This window comes from Cyclopterus lumpus, chromosome 6, assembly GCF_009769545.1.
Source record: "Cyclopterus lumpus isolate fCycLum1 chromosome 6, fCycLum1.pri, whole genome shotgun sequence".
NCBI lineage: Eukaryota > Metazoa > Chordata > Actinopteri > Perciformes > Cyclopteridae > Cyclopterus > Cyclopterus lumpus.
The window spans coordinates 16,959,342-16,980,495 of NC_046971.1; the positions used below are offsets into that span (position 1 = coordinate 16,959,342).

General features: G+C 40.8%; 3 protein-coding genes across 3 annotated transcripts; 2 read left to right on the forward strand and 1 right to left on the reverse strand.

The window, feature by feature from the left end:
- Nucleotides 1-692: 692 nt before the first annotated feature.
- zgc:123278 (uncharacterized protein LOC641569 homolog) lies at nucleotides 693-1,579 on the forward strand. Its single transcript, XM_034534647.1, has 5 exons — nucleotides 693-816; nucleotides 879-944; nucleotides 1,085-1,248; nucleotides 1,357-1,459; nucleotides 1,575-1,579. Exons 1-5 carry the CDS (start codon nucleotides 693-695, stop codon nucleotides 1,577-1,579), a joined length of 462 nt encoding a protein of 153 aa, XP_034390538.1.
- A 1,015-nt stretch (nucleotides 1,580-2,594) lies between these two features.
- tsg101a (tumor susceptibility 101a) lies at nucleotides 2,595-10,566 on the forward strand. The gene is made up of 10 exons (XM_034534129.1): nucleotides 2,595-3,017; nucleotides 4,060-4,147; nucleotides 4,264-4,329; nucleotides 4,965-5,128; nucleotides 5,507-5,633; nucleotides 6,639-6,696; nucleotides 6,890-6,984; nucleotides 8,371-8,573; nucleotides 8,694-8,933; nucleotides 9,264-10,566. Exons 1-10 carry the CDS (start codon nucleotides 2,976-2,978, stop codon nucleotides 9,351-9,353), a joined length of 1,173 nt encoding a protein of 390 aa, XP_034390020.1. The 5' UTR covers nucleotides 2,595-2,975; the 3' UTR covers nucleotides 9,354-10,566.
- A 496-nt stretch (nucleotides 10,567-11,062) lies between these two features.
- Nucleotides 11,063-16,999, reverse strand: ldha (lactate dehydrogenase A4). The gene is made up of 8 exons (XM_034534130.1): nucleotides 16,706-16,999; nucleotides 14,913-15,038; nucleotides 14,428-14,545; nucleotides 14,118-14,291; nucleotides 13,833-14,006; nucleotides 13,540-13,657; nucleotides 12,158-12,281; nucleotides 11,063-11,994 (listed from the first exon to the last, which is right to left on the reverse strand). Exons 2-8 carry the CDS (start codon nucleotides 15,036-15,038, stop codon nucleotides 11,830-11,832), a joined length of 999 nt encoding a protein of 332 aa, XP_034390021.1. The 5' UTR covers nucleotides 16,706-16,999; the 3' UTR covers nucleotides 11,063-11,829.
- Between the last annotated feature and the right edge of the window lie 4,155 nt (nucleotides 17,000-21,154).

Genomic DNA, 21,154 nt, shown 5'->3' on the forward strand with positions numbered 1-21,154 from the left:
GGATTTGTATTACTGCCGGTATTGATATTTATTTTACTATGGTAACCCATACGGTACCACTGGAATGAATGGTTTGACAGCAGTCACAGGTCAAAACGACAAGCATTATTGATACATTACCACTTTGAAAATATGACTAAGTGCTATATGGATGTAAAGGAGATTGATAACGCAAGACAAGTACTTATACAGTAGCAAGGAGCAAAATCAGTTTGACTCAATGTATTTATTGATCCTGATGTGAGAGAACATCAGGATCACCAGTTTCACCACCAAACAACCAAACGATGGGTCCACTCTCAGTCATTAATGATCATTATTAATGATACTAATACACATTCATTGGTTTATTGAGTCACTGTCATATTTCTGTCTTGTTTGTTCAAGCCATGTTGTCTAGTTCTAGCTTTTTAGGGCAGATGATTTGCATAATTGTCAGGCGGTTCTGTCACTGGCTTTCAAATGCCATAAAAGCTAGGCGGTTATCCATAAACCCAAGACGGACAGAAAGCCCCAATTGGGGAATGTTGGTGATCGAAAAGATACACCGGAAAGATATTTTCCTTTTGGATAAACCATAATCATGCCATACTATGAGAGCGCGATTAAGAAATTGCTCCCTAAGGTAAGAATAATCATCAACAACTGAAATAAGAACATGTTCTCCCAAAATCCAACACATTGTGGAATCCATGTATATTCTGCTCAGTGTTTGTTTTGCGTCTTGTCATTTTGAAGACATATCTCATGTGGCCCATGAAATATATGTTGCATTGACTCACTTCCAAAGCCTTGTGCCCATGATGGATCGATATGGTAAGAAGCTAAATAACAGCAATCAATTGTGCTCAAAATTATATTGTCTGTCTTTTTTTCAGTTTACAATGATGGAACCATAAAAAACTTGATGAGTCTAACTGGAACCATTCCTGTCACGTTTAAAGGTAACAATGACTGCATTGTATACTGTTTGTAAGCAGTTGACGTGGATTCCGAACAATTCGATTCTAAAAATAAGTCAGGTGAAGCGTATAATCTCTCAGAATTTGCGAGATAAAATACCCCTTTCCCTTGTTCTTACAAGACAAGACCTACAACATTCCTGTATGCCTGTGGATTGAGGAAAGCTACCCTCAAACTGCTCCCATCTGCTATGTCAGACCCTCATGTGAGATGATGGTCCTCAGAGGAAAGTATACCTCCAGCAATTATGAAGTCCTGTTGCCTTACCTGGAGGAGTGGAAGAATGTGAGTACTTAAAAGAGATGGACAATGGCATCTGTGTTGTTACTGATGCTGGCACGGTGGGGTTTAGAGCTTTCCATGTTTCTTGTGTGATTTCCTTTCTCCTATCAGGGTGAATGTGACCTAGTGAGCCTACTGCAGGTGATGGTCGTTATATTCGGAGACCTCCCTCCTGTATGCATGCAGCCTCGTTCAGAGTCCGAACAAGCCCCTTGTAAGTTACACTCACGCAGGCAGGAACACGTCTCCATGTTGTTTCAAAACAACACATACATGATGCAAGTTGATGCTGATAAGACAGATTCATATCTAGGCCACACCTGATTCAGTGTGAATCTTATTCAACACGTTCTCCCTGTCAACATGTTCATGAATTTGTTGTGATAATGGCCTTCCAAAATTAAAAATTTGGTATAGGTTGGCTACAGTTCCACAGACGAGCAGATGGAAGTTTGTATCTGCATTTGGCCAGTGAAGATGATCAACCTTTCCAGCAAGAAAATGAAACCAGCTGTTAGCTTTGTGGACTGTGTGTGTGTGTGTGTTGGCTATGATAAAGTGTTTGATCCTGTGCATAGTGCCAGATGGTATCCATTGATTATTTTTTCATTAACAATTTCAGACAAATAACAGCATGCTGTATTATGTAAAACATGTATTTAGACTGTACATGTCATACAGCACCTGATGGAAACATATTGACTGTGTTTGGTATGAATGAATTTGATTCTTTTTTGAATATGTATTTCATATGAACATAACAAACTAAGATGGCATTTTAATGCTTGTGTGTTGAAAGACTCAAAATGCTTTACAAGCAACTCATAAAGCGGTACCTTATCTGCACTCATAAGGCATTTGTTGTGTTCTTATCCACAAATGTTTTGGACTTTTGACCGGTGAAGAGAAAAGTTATTAGTCATTTGAAAAATACACACACAGCCAGTTACAGCCCATTAGATCATGATACATTTTACTGTGTGGTTTATTACATTTTTTACATACAATATATCTGACAACTCTTCAGTTAAATTGAAAAACTTTTGAGGTCACTGTCTTTAAAATTTGCTTTGCTTTCTGTTGTCAAATGTTTCATTGGCCTCGCATATGGTAAACACTTTACCATATGCAACCTTTCACATAGAACAAACAAAGTAAACTATTCCCAAAGACAGGACCAGCATCATAATACAACCTCTTGTAAAAAGTGACATATTCATTCTCGTGGTGAAAATAAAGATATGGTCGGAAACACCTTCAATATAATATAGTTGTTTCGTGTAATTACTTGGTACACTTTTGTGTTTGCCCTCATGATACGTGAAAGGAAACCCACCTGACTCCGCCTGGGAGTCACTCTTCTGCTGCTCGCGTTATACGCGTACCGGAAGTAGTCAGGTGGAATGCCGGAAATCCTTTTTGTTGACCATCGGATGTTTGTTTTTCGGGCCCTGTCTTGAACTATTCATTTGTTGTTTTTGTGTGATTTCTTGTATTGAATTCTGGCGCGTTGACAATAGAGTAATTACTCGTGTTGGACTGGAGGGCTCCGTATAGACACCGAATCATTGTAGTCGGGCCCGAGGCTGGGCTAACTTTAGCCTAGCATTCAGTGAAGTCCTGCTAGCCAGCGTTAGCTTGTGTTAGCTGTCAGTCTAGCCGGGTTAAAAGTCAGCTGTTCACTCACCTAGCTTATTCATAAGTACGGTGGAAAACACAACGCGAAAACCATGGCTGTTGTCAACGAAGGTGCCCTGAAGAAAATGCTGAAGGTAAGTTGCGGTGTATAACTGCCAAGAGTAGCACGTTAGCGAGCTAATGTTACCGATACCAAACATGTCGGTGAACGTCAGCAGGTTAACGTTTCCTGGAACAGGTAACGTCAATGCTGAATGACTGGCCTGTATTCTCTTTACGTTTCGGACGTTAAACATATGGTTTTATGCATTTAACTGAGATCCCGCTTACAAATATGTGTTAACCTAGCTAGCTGTTACGTTTTTACCATCTAGCATCACCTCTTAAGCTAGCTAACTTCACTAAAACGTTAACCATAAACACATTTTGAAACCTCCATTCATAGTTTGTATTTTATGTTATATATTCAAATTGTGTTTTACAACAATGATTCAGCCTGCTAATGATGTCCAACTGACTTCTTATTTACCTCATCAAATACCGTTTTTGATCTAGTAATGTTGTTGATATGATCCCTCATAAGTAAATGTAATCATCTACACTTTATTGAGTATTTGTACTAGAACTATACATACTAACTATATGTTGTGTTTCTTATTGTAAAATGAATTCCTGGGTTAATAAGCCCTTTTTGATCAAGTACAGTCTTATTGGCGTTTATAATTTAAATTCGATTTACAGGTTAAAGTTAAGCATTACTTCACAGTTGATGACACTTTGGAGTGCAGGCCTTTCAAGGGTTTGAAACAAGCGTCACAGATGTCATCACATTGTGTACAGGACCAGAATTAAATTGTATAACCCAGATTGAAGCGTACATCTGACATCAGGGAGAGCAGGTTCCAGCCCTGAGTTTATACTTTGATTTTGAGGCTACACTTTTTTACAATCAAACCACAAATTGGGCCTTTCAAGGACCTGGTATTTTTTAAAAAAGTAGATGTATAAGCAGACAGCAATTAAACAACTGCAAACTATGGACTAAGCAAAAATGACGTCCTTTTTCTTATTAGCTCTTTCTAAATGTGTTACCCGAGTGTCAGCTATTATGTCTTAACTTTCCATGTACTAACATACATGATTTTTTCCCTTTCATCTTTTGTTGTCATTGTCCAGCAATACAAATACAGAGATCTGACTGTCCGTGAGATAACCAATGTCATCTCCCAGTACAAGGACTTGAAGCCAGTCATGGATGCTTATGGTAAATGGATACTGATCTCCTGTTTTTTAACTGTCTAGTCTCAGTTGTATATTTTGTGCTTAATTATGACATATATCCATATTTTTTTAGCTTGTTGACATCTTCTTCAATTTCAGTGTTTAATGATGGTTCCACAAGAGACCTGATGAGTCTGACAGGAACTGTCCCAGTGAGCTACAGAGGTAAAGAATGTTTACCTTGCTTTTTAAAAAACAGTTTTGCTATAAAAGTAACAAACAAACAAACACAATACTCTTCGTAGGAACTGAAAGACAGTCAGTTTCTGTTTTTAGTTTTGATTCTTCGCTCCCCCACTCTTTCTCTTGTGTACTCAGTGTAGCTAGCTCTATCTATCTTGCACTTTAAAAAAACAAACGGGTCATCTGTAGGCTCCTGTAAAGTAAGTGGCAAATGGGAAAATGCCTCATTGTGTCCGCTATGGCGAGAATCCATTTCAACCAAAACGCATACACTTTCAAAACATGCTTGTGTATCTGCAAACAAATTGCCACTTGCATTGTTGCATTGTTACTCCATGCCTACGATCTGCCAGTTTTCATACTATTCTGGCATGGCTGAAATTACATTCAGGAAATGGGACTTATATTGACATGGTTGCAAATCGATTTTTAGTCCGTCAAATGTTAATTAGTTTGATATACAGTACATGATAATTATTGTTTGCGTTATGTAGAGGTCCAAAGTTTGCCTCCAAAGTAACACAGTTCTTCAAGTGTAGAGTGAAGTTATGATGATGAAATTTAAAAATACTGATATAATATTATTATAACCTAGTGTATGTTTGTTTTTCCTGTAGGAAATATCTACAACATACCAGTGTGTCTGTGGCTGCTGGACACATATCCCTACAACCCTCCCATATGTTTTGTTAAACCTACCAGTGCCATGATGATCAAAACTGGCAAACACATCGATGCCAACGGCAAGATCTATCTGCCTTATCTACATGAGTGGAAGCATGTAAGTGTCAGGTCTTAATTCACTATTTGTAATTACAAACTGTCTAGGCAAAGACTTTGGAATGTTTTGAATGCAAAAACATAGAAAAAGGAATATAAAAAAGCTACACTTATCTACTTTTTTGGGTAATGTGGCTATAAAGGATTTGAGGCATCAGTGACATTTCTGAAATCTATCAAAGGTAGCTCTAACATACAATTCTATTTGCATTATAATAGTAAGTTAAACTGTAGCTCCCTGGGATATTTTGGATAGGTCTACCAGTCAGCTAGCACTAAATGGCACCATTATTCGGGCCGTAAATGTACCTGGGGCTCTAGATAATATTTGTGGTTTTCTTGCTTAATGAAAACATGCACTTCACTGTATGTCTTACAGCCTCAGTCAGACCTGTATGGTCTGATTCAGGTGATGATTGTGGTTTTTGGAGAGGAGCCTCCTGTGTTTTCTCGCCCCACCACACAAGCCCCCTATCAACCGTTCCAAGCAGCTGGACCCCCTAATCGTGAGTGATATCCATTGTTGTTGAGTTGCAGGGCAGTCTTAGTGGCCATGGCATTGTTTAATAGTGTCAGGAGGATCCACAGACTTTGAATATTTATATTAGCTTCCAAAATATCCAAATAGTTAAATAATCACCTTTTCTTAAACAGCTGAAGTGAAAATCTCAACGTTTTTAACAATCTATCGCCAAATGAGGTAATGCAATTGTGATTGAAGCTATGGTTCATTTAGATACAAATTCTAAATCAACCAGGACTAAAAAAAAAAAACACCATTTAAACCTTTTGTGAGTTGCCTAAATTGCTTTAAATTTAACAAGGTGAACTGCCAACTGTTAGATTAGGTTTTGAACTTAACATTTTGCATAAAGGTTAAGAAATACAGTATATGTTTAAGTCATACTCTGCTCCTCAAATTGTTACCAATAAAAAACATGTTCAGATCTTTTCCTACCTTCTCACTTAAGCGTGAATGAGGAACAGATATATTACCATCATAACTATGTGCAGAATTGCCTTTACAGTTAAAAATGTTGATATTTAAATGCACAAAATAACAGATTTAGCATAGCCCTGCACACTCCCCTCTGTGTGCATTTGCTTTTTAATTAGTCTCTTTTCTGAATATATTTTCTTGTGATAGAAGATGTAACCATAGAAGTCTTCCACTGTAAAAACCTTCATATTATGTCAGGAAACAGCATTTTTATACCGTGCCAGTTTAGATTGTTTCACATCAGAATGTCATAAATCTTCCACTGATACAATATCTTCAAAATGATTTCTATTATTGCTGCTGCTTGTGTATTATTGGTGTATATTGGTGCTCAAGCCTTAATATTGCATCATAGTTTAAGTGATGCATTTATTTCCTTAAGCACTAGATGGGGCTAAGATACCACGACGGCACACCATGGGAAAATGAAAGTCTTAAGAGAGTGAAAGATAAATAATATTTCCACCTGCATGTCCTCAGATTTGATTGTTTCACTATCTCTCTACCTCAGCTTCCTATATGCCTGGCATCCCTGCAGTCTCCCCCTACAGCCCAAATCCTAACCCAGGGTAAGATATTTGCCAAGCAGTTCTCAAACCTCTCCCCAGCTAACTGCACATTATACTTACAAACAAACCGGTGCTGTTTGCACAATTGCTTATTAGTGAAACACTTAGCAACCGGTTTAGTTACATTTGTAGCTAAAGGTTAAAGTTACAATAGAAAATATGAAAAAATTTTTGATAATCTAACTCTTTGCAGAGGCTATCCGGGATACCAATACCCAGGGGGCAACTCGTACCCGGCCACTGCTGGACCTGCACACTACCCCACCCAGACTCCAGTTTCCACAGTGGGTATGTATCACATTTAGTATCCAGGGTGCTGTATTTCTTTGTCATGGTTAAATGTTTAAAGTTTAAAATTGGCACAGGTTTCAAATACGTTTACAAACTGCACAAGCACATCAAGATCCAGATGAATATGTCCACTCAGAAATTCAGTTTATTTTTATATACGGTAGCCCAATATCACAAATATTATATAAGACACTGTTATAGTCTGCCCGCTTCTGTTTACATTTCCCTTTTTGTGTTAGTATTACAACACAATGATTTAATACTTAAATCACCACTGAAAATGTCCCTTAGTTAACTTTGAATTAGCACGCTTGACCTTTTGACTCAAACTATCTCGCCCTCTGTGTGACTTCTGTGGCGCGCTGAGCCGCCAGTGAAAGGTCGTTAGTGTAACTAGAGTGGGGAGCATTAAAGGCCAAAGGGTAGGCTGGATCTGAAGTTAAAGGCACAGCCTCCAGCCATCACACCCTACGCCTCAGACATGGTTTTAAATTTAGGATGGGAACAGTTCCCTCCACACAAAGACATGCCTCTCATCAGGGGACACATCAGTTAACAGTGATGCACTGAAAAGCTTGTCAAGGACCAGCAGGATTGGCTTTAGCTGTTTACTATATTTAGTAAAGGAGAAGACATGGGTTTGCACGAAAACGGATCAGCTCTCATGGCTGAATCAACTCTGATATTTGTAGGGCTGACTCCAGACGGGACATAAAGTGGTCTTGAGTCTGAAAAAAGAGCACATTAAGTTGGTCTCTTTACATGCGTGTGTGGGTGGGCACCCCCTCCCTTCATAGTTTAAGCTGGGAGATGTGTTTGACTGGTGGAGTATTGTGAAACACCCTTAATTAAAACTCAACGTCATTGTTACGCAATACAATAACACACCACCATAAACTACAGCCATACAGTTTACAAAATGTGGTGTTACTGCTGGGAAGTCCTATTGGATTGTTTTATCAGTTTTTTTTCTCTCCAGTAACTGAGTATAAAATTGTTAAAATGTGTATTCAGTATCCTACTTAATTCATTACCTCCTTTGCGAGGGCATTCTAATGACACTCAAGCTGGAACCTAAATGAATGAGCGTAGAATGTTGGCTAATTAATGGAAAGACTTAGTATAACAATTCCACATTAAACAATTGTGACACAAGGATCCCCTTTACGTCCTTTTTCCTGTTTGACATTGTTGTAATGATCCATTTGTTTCTATGGAGAGAACTACTCTAATTTGGATCAAAAAATAAATCTTATCAAGAGGGTCAGTTATATCTTTCGCCCTTGCTCAGGGTAGGGTATTCTCTTTTTGTGTTTTCGATAGTGGTTATTATTTGTTTTGCCTGTTCATTGTCTAACATCACTCCTGAACTACTACTTCTAGGCCCAAACCGAGATGGCACCATTGGCGAAGACACCATCCGTGCATCTCTGATATCAGCTGTGAGTGACAAGCTTCGCTGGAGAATGAAAGAGGAGATGGACAGAGCTCAGGCGGAGCTGGACGCCCTGAAGCGAACAGAGGAGGATCTGAAGAAAGGGCATCAGAAACTGGAGGAGATGGTCTCAAGACTGGACCAGGAAGTGGTGAGAAACCCTCTTCTTGCACCTCTTTTTAATGTTATATCTGTATTTTTTTTCCAATCCTCTACTGTCTCGCTATTTGGTCTATAAGTTTTTTTTTTTAAAACATTTTGTTTCTACTAGTCTGAGGTTGACAGGAATATCGAGCTGCTGAAGAGAAAGGACGAGGAGCTGAGCGATGCCTTGGAGAAGATGGAGAACCAGTCAGAGAACAATGACATTGACGACGTCATCGTGCCCACAGCTCCGCTGTACAAACAGATCCTGAACCTATATGCTGAAGAAAACGCTATTGAGGACACTATCTTTTACCTTGGAGAAGCCCTTCGCAGGGGTGTAATAGACCTGGAGGTTTTTCTTAAGGTGATCACGTTAACACAACTACAACTAATGTATAACACTGTCTAATCAGCCTACATTGCGAAAAACAGCACGTTAGCAGAGCGGCAGTTCTCGATCTGGGTCTACACAATATTGAGTGTAGGTCACACGGAAACTACAGCACACGTGTGGCAAGGCATTATGCAGCCTGTATAGAAGGTTGTATTGGTTAAAAAAAATAAGCTTATCTATTCCACAAGTGAGGCGGACAACTAATAACCGCAGCTGAAACGCCTCCTGTGTAGACACGGACTATACACACTCGAGTCCCGTCTGCATTTCCTTAATGACTCTGATTCTCTTTTGTTTCAGCATGTTCGCCTTCTGTCCAGGAAGCAGTTCCAGCTTCGTGCCCTCATGCAGAAAGCGCGCAAGACTGCCGGTCTTAGTGACCTCTACTGACCCAGACTACCAGGAAACATTCATATTTTCACGCTCTCTTACTCAAACCTCTTCCTCTGTTTTATTCCCCTTTTTTAATGTCTTCTTGGAGCTGTCCTTTTTTTTAAAATCTCAATAAAATCTCTTCTTGTGAGACGGAAACAAAAAAAACAATTATTTAAAAACACAAGAATCATGAAGAACTGAGCTGTCCTGTGTTGCCACCGTTCTGATGGGATATAATTGGTATTTTGATCTGACCAAATACTTCATTGAGATAATTAGCAGTCGTGGCCCTTTCGCACCAATAATAATACAAACCACTGTGGCCACATTGTGAGCCAGGAACTAAAACATGCTTAACGCTCATGCCATGTTGGTAAAAGTGAGGCCTATTCGGTGTTTGCCCTGAGTGTTTGTGGGTTGGCCCACAGTGAGTTAGTGTGTCGACCTGTATATATGTTGCAGTGCAGGGGAACCCACCGTTCTGTTTGCTGTTACTTTTACAGACAAAGTCATTTGGCTAGTAAGCACAAATTGTTTGGGGCTAGCAGAGGGACTTTGTAGAGAGCCCCATATGTCCACTCTCATATTGAAAAGGTTAGGCTCTGATATAAATACCCAGGGCAACCTTTTTAGGAAGGACATGGGGTTCTGCCTCAGGATGTAATGCTGCATGAAGTCTGGGTCATGTTCAGGAGCCATGGAGTCAAAGGGATCACTTTTCATACAGTAGAGGTGATGATGAACATTGACATGGAACTGTAATTCTTCACTCTCTTGTTTGAGTCTTTTAATGGGCAAAATGTCGAGCCACCTTTCCACTCGATCACACTATTATTTGTACCGCCTGTTTCCCTGTGTCTCTTTACAAGGGTGTGAGAGGTTCTTTGTGTCAGCTGCTCAGGTTTGCCCTCCAGTCTGACCAGTCAATCGTGTACAGTGGTTAATTTACTCTGGACAGTGTCTCTGTTGAAGGTGGATGAGTCTGAATGGGCTTTGTTCGAAGGTATTACAAAAGAAATGCAGATTTTGTTTCTTTTCTTTTCGGTCCACTTATTCTCAGTTCTGCTGAGAGGGTTAGGTTTTCAGTAAAATAAGGAAAAAGTTGTGAATATAGCCAGAGCAAAAAAAAGATATTGTACTAATCAAAATGTTAACTTATGTAAAGTTTTCAAACATGTCTCATTTAAATTAGCCTTTTACTAAATGCACTTTGAATTGTATAATAGAATATCTGCTGTTATTTTTTTCTTGTTTCCAATTCAACCGTAGACCACCTGTTCTTTTTATATCTGTAGATTTATGTAAATCAGTATAAATAAAAGACATCTGATTTATCTGTCTGTAATTATTAATTGATCAATATGATTTATCTTTATTTTTCATAATTGTTTGAAAAACAACAGAATGACATCTAACAGTGTTTTCTTTGTCGCACGCACCTGTTGAACAAACCCAAACCACCGAAATGACTAGCTGTAATTTACAGTATTTGTGACTGATCAAACCCATAATTATCCCTTAACATACTAGTTATTTGTAAGCAGGTGTAGCAGCATTTGCCCCACTGTCACACATTGAAGCTAGGGGATTGCATTTAGATCTCCTGCTTAGAAACCTCTAATCTGCCTCGTGTGTTGACAGAGTGGCTGAGTCAGCTTCCCTGTGACCACATGAAAACTACCTTTTGCTCATTTGGATGACAAACAGGAGGGCAAAGGACAGACTTGTATCATTATCCCTGGCAGATTTATTGGATGTTACGGCAAATACAAGTCAATATACAGCTGCCATGACACATGCAGTTCCTCAGTGAGTTCGGCAATTAATAAACAATCTCTAAATTTGTAACAGTAATACATAAATATATCTTATCAGTATTAACAGCTATAAATAATACCATATTTATTCTCTTGATATACTCAGTCAGTTGGAGTAAAATAAATACAAAAGCCTTTGAGGGTGTTTAGTGTGACCGTTTTTTACATTCCGTTAAGATTCATAACCTGACCCCTAGGCCTTGACCCATTATACTCCAAATGAAAATAAAACCGAGATTACAAGGAAGTGAAAAACAGCTGGCAACAATCACAGAATAAATATAAACTATGAACACAGAGTGTACAGAAGAAACAACAACAGTGCAGTTAACATATACAGTACATAGAATGTAAACACAATATGCAAAGGCATTTTTATGTGGCCAGGACAACAAATAGACACATCCAACACAGGGTGAGCGCTCAGGCTGAAGGTGGGTGTTAGGTATCCGAGAATTCAGTCATGTAGGAAGGAGGACAGAAGGGAAGCCAGCAAAGGAAAATGACACCCATACGTGAATATCTGAAAAGGAAAAATCTAGCTTACACTGGTTCAGTTACAAACACTAAGCCTTTTGAGATATTCAGAACTTTCATCGGACTGTCGCAGTTAAGGGGCAAAGGAGGTACAGTAGGAGGGAGACAACCACATGGTGTAAAGGGTGGAGCGCTCCTCAAAGGGTGAGCTCCTTCTGTACGCCCCACAGGGTCTCAGCGCTGGTCACCAGCTGCTTCTCTTCGCCGGGCTTCAGTGTCATGTGAATCACATCCGTCAGGCCGCTGTTGCCCAGGACGCAAGGGATGCTCAGGAAGACCTCATCCTTCACGCCATGCATGCCCTGTCAGAGGAATGGAGCGTGCCACGGTCAGGGTTTGTGGGCCATTTTATATAATAAATGAAGAACAGGGAGTACTGTTTGTGGAAAACCAATTAATACGATTATTTCATCATGGAGGCTTTGCCAAACAGCTTAATGTGTGGCTTGCTCCCAATCTTCTCACCTGGACCAGCGTGGACACGGGGTGCACTTTGTGCAGGTTCTTTAGGATGCTTTCCACCAGGTCAGCCACGGACATTCCAATGGCCCAGGAAGTGTAGCCCTTCAGCCTGATAACCTCGTAGGCCCTGCAGTACACACACACACATCATAGGGAAATACTGTAAAAGTGAGACTATTTTGGACTGCGTTTGCATCCACTTTGTCATCTTTCAATATATATATATATATATATATATATATATATAAATCTTTGCTGTGCTGAGCTTGATGTATGCGTGTAAGCAGAGAGATTTAAGAATAAATCTGGTCCATGCGAGTTAGCCGACTGAACCGGATCATGAAGTGCCACATAAACTCAAACACGCTCCTTAGTCTGGATTCGTACAGTACAGTTTCGTAAGTATGCTTTCAACATAACGTGTAGGGACTCTGATGTATGTTTCACACAGTTAAAAATGTCACCATGTAAAAAAAAAGGCCTCTGCTCTGTTGGCCATGCAGATTGCCTTTGTTCTCTGTTGAGACATCCATTGTGTACGTTCGCCCTTTGTCTCTTATAATTGTTTATTTTCGACCTGAAACATCTGCAAACATCTTTGATAAATCGTCTATTGTGTTGTACACTGTTGACCTCTCGCTATTGAGAATATAAATGCTTATATATTGTTACACGGTTTGTTTGCTTGTGATCAGAGAATAAATCTACCAGAACTTGAGAAGTTGTTGGCTAAATTCTTCCGAAGGCTCTACCAGTTATCCAATTTTGACACACGCTTACAATACTGCAAGAACAACCACCAAGTCAGGTTGTCGGACCGTGAAATAATGGCACAATATCAAAGGTTACAGGCCAAACTGTCCCTTCCGAAGATATAACACAGCTTCATATACAAAAATACAACAGGCATTAGTAACAAACATGATTAGGCTGATTAGGTAGCATGAATAGTCATTTGTTTAGGGTGAACCTGTCTTTGATAAGCATATCATATTGCCTGTTGTTTCATTAATACAGCCCTGGAAGCAAAAAGTGAGGCCATGAGCACAACTCTACAGTATTATGTTACAGAACACAGCTATTGTGTTTGTACTTGCTACCAGGCCCAGTAGTGAACACTGTGAACTCTCCTGCTTGCCATTTGGCCCGCAGCCCTGGTTAAATTCCTCACCAGGCATAGCCAGCTCCATTCTATGTCCTCTTTGTGTTAATAGGCAACCGTGACTGAAAGCCACTAAACCCTCGAGGTCTGTTTCAATAAAACATTGTATAGATGGGTTTAGAATGATGTGTGGGAGACAAAAAAACAAAACATGGTTTGCTAGGTAGTTCAGGGAGTGCTTTGAGCTCATAGGTTGTTTCCTGGAAAAAGGATTTGTACTCACCCATCAACCACCAGTTTATGCACAGCCTTCCAGTTCTCACTGTCATCCTCGGCCCCCATCTGTGGGTTGAGGCCCTGCAGAGAAACTCCAGCAACATTCACACCGCTCCACACAGGCACTATGGGAGACCGACACACAATAGGGGAATATTAGTTAATCCTGTCGACCATTTTTTTTTTTTTACACCAAGGCAACCATGTCAACATAAAACATGCAGTTGATGTAGCTGTATTTAAAGATGTGGTACAGTGGAAGGGCCGGCAGAGATTTTATTTTTAGTAAGGGCTGCATACCACTGGAGTCTCCATGCTCTCCGATGATCCAGCCGTGGCAGCTGGAAGGGTGGATGTTGAGCTTCTCTCCCATGAGGTGGCGGAACCGGGCGGAGTCCAGGTTGGTGCCAGAGCCAATGACGCGGTGACGGGGGAAACCACTCAGCTTCCAGGCCACGTAGGTCAGGATGTCCACTGTAAGGTTAAGGGAACAACATGTGACGATCATTTCATCTGCGCTATTTGAAGCCACACCTTCTCACATTCCTCTCCTCCCTCATCCATTCACACTCCAGTCGGTCTGACCTGGGTTGGACACCACCAGGATGATGCAGTTGGGGCTGTATTTGACGATGTTTGGGATGATGAACTTGAAGATGTTGACGTTGCGCTGCACCAGGTTAAGGCGGCTCTCGCCCTCCAGCTGGCGGGCACCAGCTGTCACCACCACCACTTTGGAGTTGGCTGTCACACTGTAGTCTGACAAATTGACAAAAGGAGAGACGTTCTGATGGAGCTACAGAAGGAGTGTTTCAATAAGGCTCAACTGACATACCATAGTGAAAACAAATTCTTCAAGAGTCAAAAGGTTGCAGGCATTTATGTACATTCTCACCTTTGTCTGCTACAATCTTGTGCGTCTTGAGAAAGAGGGATCCGTGCTGTAGGTCCATGACCTCACCTTTCAACTTGTCCTCCATCACATCAACAAGGGCCAGCTCATCACACAAGTCCTGAATATATGCATATAATTGGTCATTCTGACAACTCATTACACACTTTATACCGTGCATCTTATATCACATGGATAAAGCTACAGTGAGGTTATTCAAGGTGGCTGAACTCTCGTATTTCTAGGTGTATAACATGGATATAAAAGTGAGGAAAAAAACACTATTCACCTCTGCCTTGACTGTTCAGAAGCAATGCTAGATGTAAGAACTGTGACCTGGTTTCTCTTTGCCTCTGTTGTTCCTTAGCTGGCAGCTAAATTGTTCCAAGTTTGTGCTTTTCAAGGGTTTATCTAAAGCTCGTTATAGTAACTCCTGTAATTACTCTGCACAGCCACACAATTCCCGCAACTCTTTCTTTCGGTCTCACCTTGAGCAGTACGCTGATGGCAGAGGCCATGCCCACCATGCCGACACCCACCACCGTCACTTTGTTCCTGCTGCCAACAGGCTCCTCCTTCATCACATGGCTAATCAGCTTCTCCTTGGTGGACATCTGCAGAAAGTAAAAAGAAATAAGAAAAGAGTAGATAAGCAGGCAAATAGTGTATAAAAAAGGGGAGGAGTTTGGGTGAGAGTGGAATCAGAGGAGGCAGTAGAGTAGTGCCGCATAATGTATGGAGCAGTGTGATGCGTTGTTACTACTCAGCCCACACTACTACTACACACTTCCTCATCTGGCAACTACTAATGCAAACATGGAGTTCCCTTTTCATCTGTCACAAAAGTGAAAGTTTGCCCTTCTCATAACCTCAAAACCCCTTTGACAACCATGAGTTCCAGTTTGGTCCTCATGTCTCATGTTTACTTCCATAAATGGTTTGCGGAAATTCCTGCTTCGCAGCCCCACTCTGGGTCTCCATGGCAACCCCTGCAGCCTGTATCTGTGTGTGACATCCATGGCTGACGTCACACACACACACACACTACTTTATGTTTCCTGTTTGGGAAATCATGTGTGAGAGTGCTCACGCTTTCAGAGGTTTACATCAGCATGACTACATTTTGTTTCCTTCTGTGATGTGGAAACAATCACCTTCAGGGTACAGGATTATTACACTGAATTTCCTTCCTGGAGAAAATGTTAAAGACCTCTCCAGGGGGTGTTTTTAAGCCAACCATCTCTCACACAGAGGTGAAAGCTGACAACATACCAGGCCCTGAGGTGAGCTGGGTTTGTGCTTCACAAGAGGACCCTTTGTTAGCTCATAGTAAATAATGTACTTATTCAACACCAACCAGACATATTCCTATTGTAGCAAAACTAAATGAGGATTACAAGAAGGATTATTAGTGGTTTAAAGAACTCATTGTTATGTAGTAAGAACGAGCGATCTGCACCATGAGTACTCCCACTAAGATATGCTTCCCAATGGCCGACACAGAGGCCGTCCACTTCCTGTGCCATGTTTAAGGCTCAGGCTGCTGTGTGGATGGTGGTCGCCATGGTCAAGCAGAGGTCAACACAAAGAACGTGTTGCATCGATAGAAACGGATTCAAACCGCCTACATTGTAGGGCTGTTATAATCTGTAGTATTGCAAAAGTCTTTTAGGAGGTTTCCTATATTTAATTTGAGCGGCCCCAAAAAAAATAAATAATATATATATATATATATATATATATATATATATATATATATATATATATATATATATATATATATATATACACACACACGTCCAGAATTTAAAATACATTCTTAAAACCCATTCATGTAACTGCAACAAGTGGACTTGGAAATGTCACCGTCAGGCCTTCATCCAATTGCTGTTTCTCACACACACACACACAATCATTCATTACAATAAATAAAATGAAACACATGTAGCCGGATGGGTAGCAGGTCATAAACTGAAGTTGGTGCCAGGCTCATTCATAATAACCAATCAACACTATCGATATTAACCAGCGACACGGGCCTCTCCGTATCCTCCTAAAATACGCATCAGGTTGCAGAAGACCCTCTCCCCCTTAAAACTACTTCTATCAATACAAGCAAACGGGAAAAGCCCAAAATAAACGAGTTTCCGGAGAATGCCTTACGTGTCGGTGTACAAGCTTGCATATATATATATATATATATATATATATATATATATATATATATATATATATATATATATATATATATATATATATTTAGCTGGCCGGGTTATCTTACCGTCAGGCTTCACGTAGACAGGTGGAAACGCGTGGCTGTGGCTGTAGCTGCTCCTGTGCCGCTTGTCCGCAGAAGTGGTCGCTGCAGAGGAGGGTGTCCCCCCGGTATTTAAAGACAGCCTCCCCCGTAGCGGCTACGTGCGCACGTATTCATGAGCGGGGCGGGTCTGTGCTCGCCCTGCATGCGGAGTGTCACGTACAAGCCAGGATGCGCGCTGTGAATGGCTCGCAATATGGCGTGATGTTGTTTTTTGTTCTTCCTTTTACTTTATTTGTTTGTTTAGGACGTTGCTTCACGTTAGTTCAACAATGCTGGACAAGATTATCTCTCTTGTCTTTTCCCTTCCTGTCACACAACTTGGCTACACCGAACTACCCGGATGTACTTTACGACTTAATTTCAAAGCACTTGCTCTCGTATTGCTGCGTTAACACGGCTGCTGGCGGATGAACGTGAGACGTGATCTAGTACCGTGCAGCGGGGAGGGCCTTTGAGTCTTAGCTATCACTCATGCGGGTGTGATTAGGCAATCAATTCAATTAAATCAGTTGTCGATGTAAGTGAAGGTTCTCGTAATGTGGCGGACGCGAACAGGAAATGGTCCTTCTTGAAGTGGAAAAGTACCGGTATGTCTTTGAGGGTAGTCGGGTTTATTACGTCATCAATCTACCATATCAGCAGCATTTTAGCGCCCCCTCCTGCCCATTAAATATATTACAAGAGAGGTAACAGCATTTCCCTTTTTCCTTGTTCTAGTCTACTATTTGGTCTGCTCTGGGACCAAAGGTCTGTGCTCTCAGACGGTCCAGTTCTAGATATGTTGTATACTGTATATTGTCATCATGTGGAATTTCGTGATTTAAAAAAATGATCTCTCCGAGGAATTCACAATTTGGAGAAGAAAACAAGACTTCAGCAGATGTTCTCATTCACTGGATGTATGACAAAACACCTACATGGACAAATGAGATGGACAGAAAAATCAGCTCGACAGAAAAGCATTGCCATGTTCTAAACATACAAAAACCTGTCTGTTTTGATAAATACATGTTGTAGTGAAACACTGGCTTTGTGTTAACTCCTAATGAATTTGGTAAGGTCAGATTGATTAGTAAGGTCAGATTACACCCATAAAAGGGCCATTGTGAGTCATGATTGATTTATACAGTTCATTGGCAGAACTATATGTCTGAAAACAGGAATGTTATAATACATTTCTGATCGAGAAACATACAAGAACCTGTCTGTTTTGATAATTACATGTTGTAGTGAAACACTGGCTCTGTGTTAACTCCTAATGAATTTGGTTGTAAGTTATTTTAGACACAATTGTGCCATTGTGAGTCATGATTGATTGCTTAAACTAAGTAGTCTGATGCACAAAAAGATGTCCGTTTATGATATGATGATTTTATGACTCCTGAGCCACCGCCCTCTCTGCTCTAATGTTATATGATGATTTCACATCCTGATATGTTATATGTCCATTCACTCAAACCTGATAGGTGTTTCAGCAATCTCCTGGCTTTACTTTAGACAAATAATCTAATCAGCTGTCAGGCGAGGTTGACATTTTGCAGTGGGGTGAGTATCTTATCTGATCTTATCAGTGCAAAGTGACAGTACATAAACACAGACAGAGGTGGAGACATTTGTACATTACGTCAGAGAAAACTAGAGTTATTAAAAAACAACAAGAAACAAACCAAAAATAGATATAATCGTCCTGAGGGTCTGGGCGGTCCGAAGCAGATAAGCCCAACTGAATGACTGGAAGGTCAACCCCAGCTGATCTCTCATTGTACCCTCTCGGCAACAACAAGTGGAACGCTGCCGGGTGAAGGCACAGCCATTTTTACACAGTCCCCCACAAAGTAATTGGTCAATTGTCTAATACATGGATTGATGGCCAGTAGTGGCCTGTTCCCTTGTTATTTTATGACATATTAAGTAGATAGAAAGGTCTGGAGATGATACAAAATGTTAGCTGGTCCAGGTAACTGTCAGCATGAGGACCAAAGAGAAAATGTATCATTCTATTCACTATTATGTTAGTTTGTCTGCTGAAAGTCTTCAACCACATATTGACTGCTTTATTTCAAATCCACTGCAGTCGTTTAAATAGTCAGTCCAAATACTTATGGCCCTGACAGTATCCAATGCACTTTTTGCCGCTTAGTGGTGTGTTTAAGTGCTCTATAATATCTCTTTCTCTTCCACACCTGCTTATACATTGCTTTCCTAAAAGCTGCTCATCTATAACTGCTGCAGTCATCTGCTGCCATTGCTGCTGTTCACATATTATTTCATAGGCTTCCCCTCTGACACAGCTTCCACCTGTGGGCTGAGTCTATCAACAGAAAGTCATTATTGCCACTCCCCATTTCCTGTTGTGCTGAACTTGGAAGGATGACACCGAGAGGCCAAATATGAATGTACACATTCTGCATTCACAAAATAATCCATTGCATGTGATTATTTTATTTGGCTTCAGATCACAACTAAAGCAACATTTGGTTGCAGTTGTAGTGCATTTCAGTGCGTATGACAAAGAAGGGCCTGTGCAATCAAAATAAAAGAGCTTGAGTTTTGCAAGAAGAAAGCAACACAATGGGGCCTATAGAAGCTTCTATAACATTATATGGAATTAGTGGACATAATTGATACCCTAGTCGGGCACCTGTGTGTGAGAGTGTGTGTGTTTGTGTGTGCGTGTGGGTGTTTACACGTTTTAACACAGTGCTCACCCATTCCAGCCTCTTATTGGTTTGTATTATAAGCCACTGGTGCAATACAAGCAGTTCACCATCCGGAGGCGCTGTCATAAAGGCAGTAGATCAACCTCCATGCTCTTTTCCACTCTGACAACATTAGCACATGGACTTTAAATGCTTTGTTCAGACAAGATACTCAGCATCCACAGTTAAAACAACGCACACTCTCATGGCTCAAAAGACACCATTTGAGGTTGACGGTGTGCTACTGAATCGATGCTCACTTAACAATTTACAGTACGGCATTGAATCAAAGGGGTCTACATTTCCAACTTAGATCCCCAGAGCAATTATCCTTAAATGGCAGTCCCTCTTCAGTGAACACAATATCCAACACATGTTAGCTGACTTGAAAAAAAAGAAGAAAAGAAACTTGAAACACTGGCGGAGACCGGCGAAGTTCCATTAGATGTGTGTGAAATCATACTTCATCTCCCGTAGTTCAATCTCCTCAGTTTGCCTACAGCGATGTACTCAAAACTTTCCCCAGACTCAAAGCAACTTCTTGCCCTTGCTACTGAATTACTTGTCTTTTTCTCCATCTTCCACCACTTCTTTCAATGGTCTCTGGAGCGTGGGCCAATTCAATCTCACCGACCCCCCCCCCCCCAGTGGAATAAAGACCCACTAGTTTGTCATGTTAGCTTCTTCTCACACCACAGGGTCAGTTGCCAACACGCTGTTATTGCGCAGAGCATTGGGACCGAGGTGTATCTGCTGAGGGTGATATCCCACCTGTCTCAGCTTGCCACGTAATAGAGAAGAATCTAATCACCTCGCCACAGCCTCCTCCTGCAGCCTCTGTTTAGAAATAGAACTGAGGCCAGAGAACAAGGCCACATCAATCATAAAAAGGATTTACCAGGGAGCGAGATCCCTCTCACAACAACATCCAGCAAACTGACGTTACCTCACTTTACCTCATCCTGAATCAAAAGCATTTAAACCCACAATGACATCAGATGTTTTCTTTTTTCTGTACTAATTTGTCCTTCCTTGTCTTTCAGCATGAATCAAATACTTGTCTTCCTCTTTCATCCCACAGTCCCTTTTATCCTTCCTTTCCTTTCCTTTCCTTCATACCTTTCTCCCCTTCCTTCACTGCTCCCAGCCCTCACTCTCCTTGCTTTTCCTGGCTTCCAGTTTCACTCCAGTTTCACTCCATGCACACCTTCTGTCTACGATTGATAACATCCCCGATGGAGCTCCTTTATTAGCCACCCACAGGCAGATTAACCACAGCAATAATACACCAATCAACAGCAATTATGCCGCGATAAACCCAGGGAGAGCTCTGCTGGGTGCTCGAAAGGATGGGGCAGTGATTGGGGTGTGTTTTACTACAGAATTAAAGGTTGCATGTCTGTGCATACATTTACGTGTTCTACAAGTACATTAAATTGAGCGTACTTTGTTTTTTGCCTGCAGTCTTAATCCCTTCATAGGGCATGTTATTATAATCCGATGTGAAATCAGTCCTAGTCCCCAGGTCCTTATCAAGTGCTAATTGAAGTCATGATCAGGCAGGTTGTATTCTCAAATGTGTAGTATCAAAGTCATTATGGAAAGTAGAAGCATGAAATCCAGCAGAATAAATAGAGGTCTTGAATCAATGCAGGGGTATCATTACTCTATGAGTGCACTATTATGATTAAAGGCATCCCTTCTCCCGTCA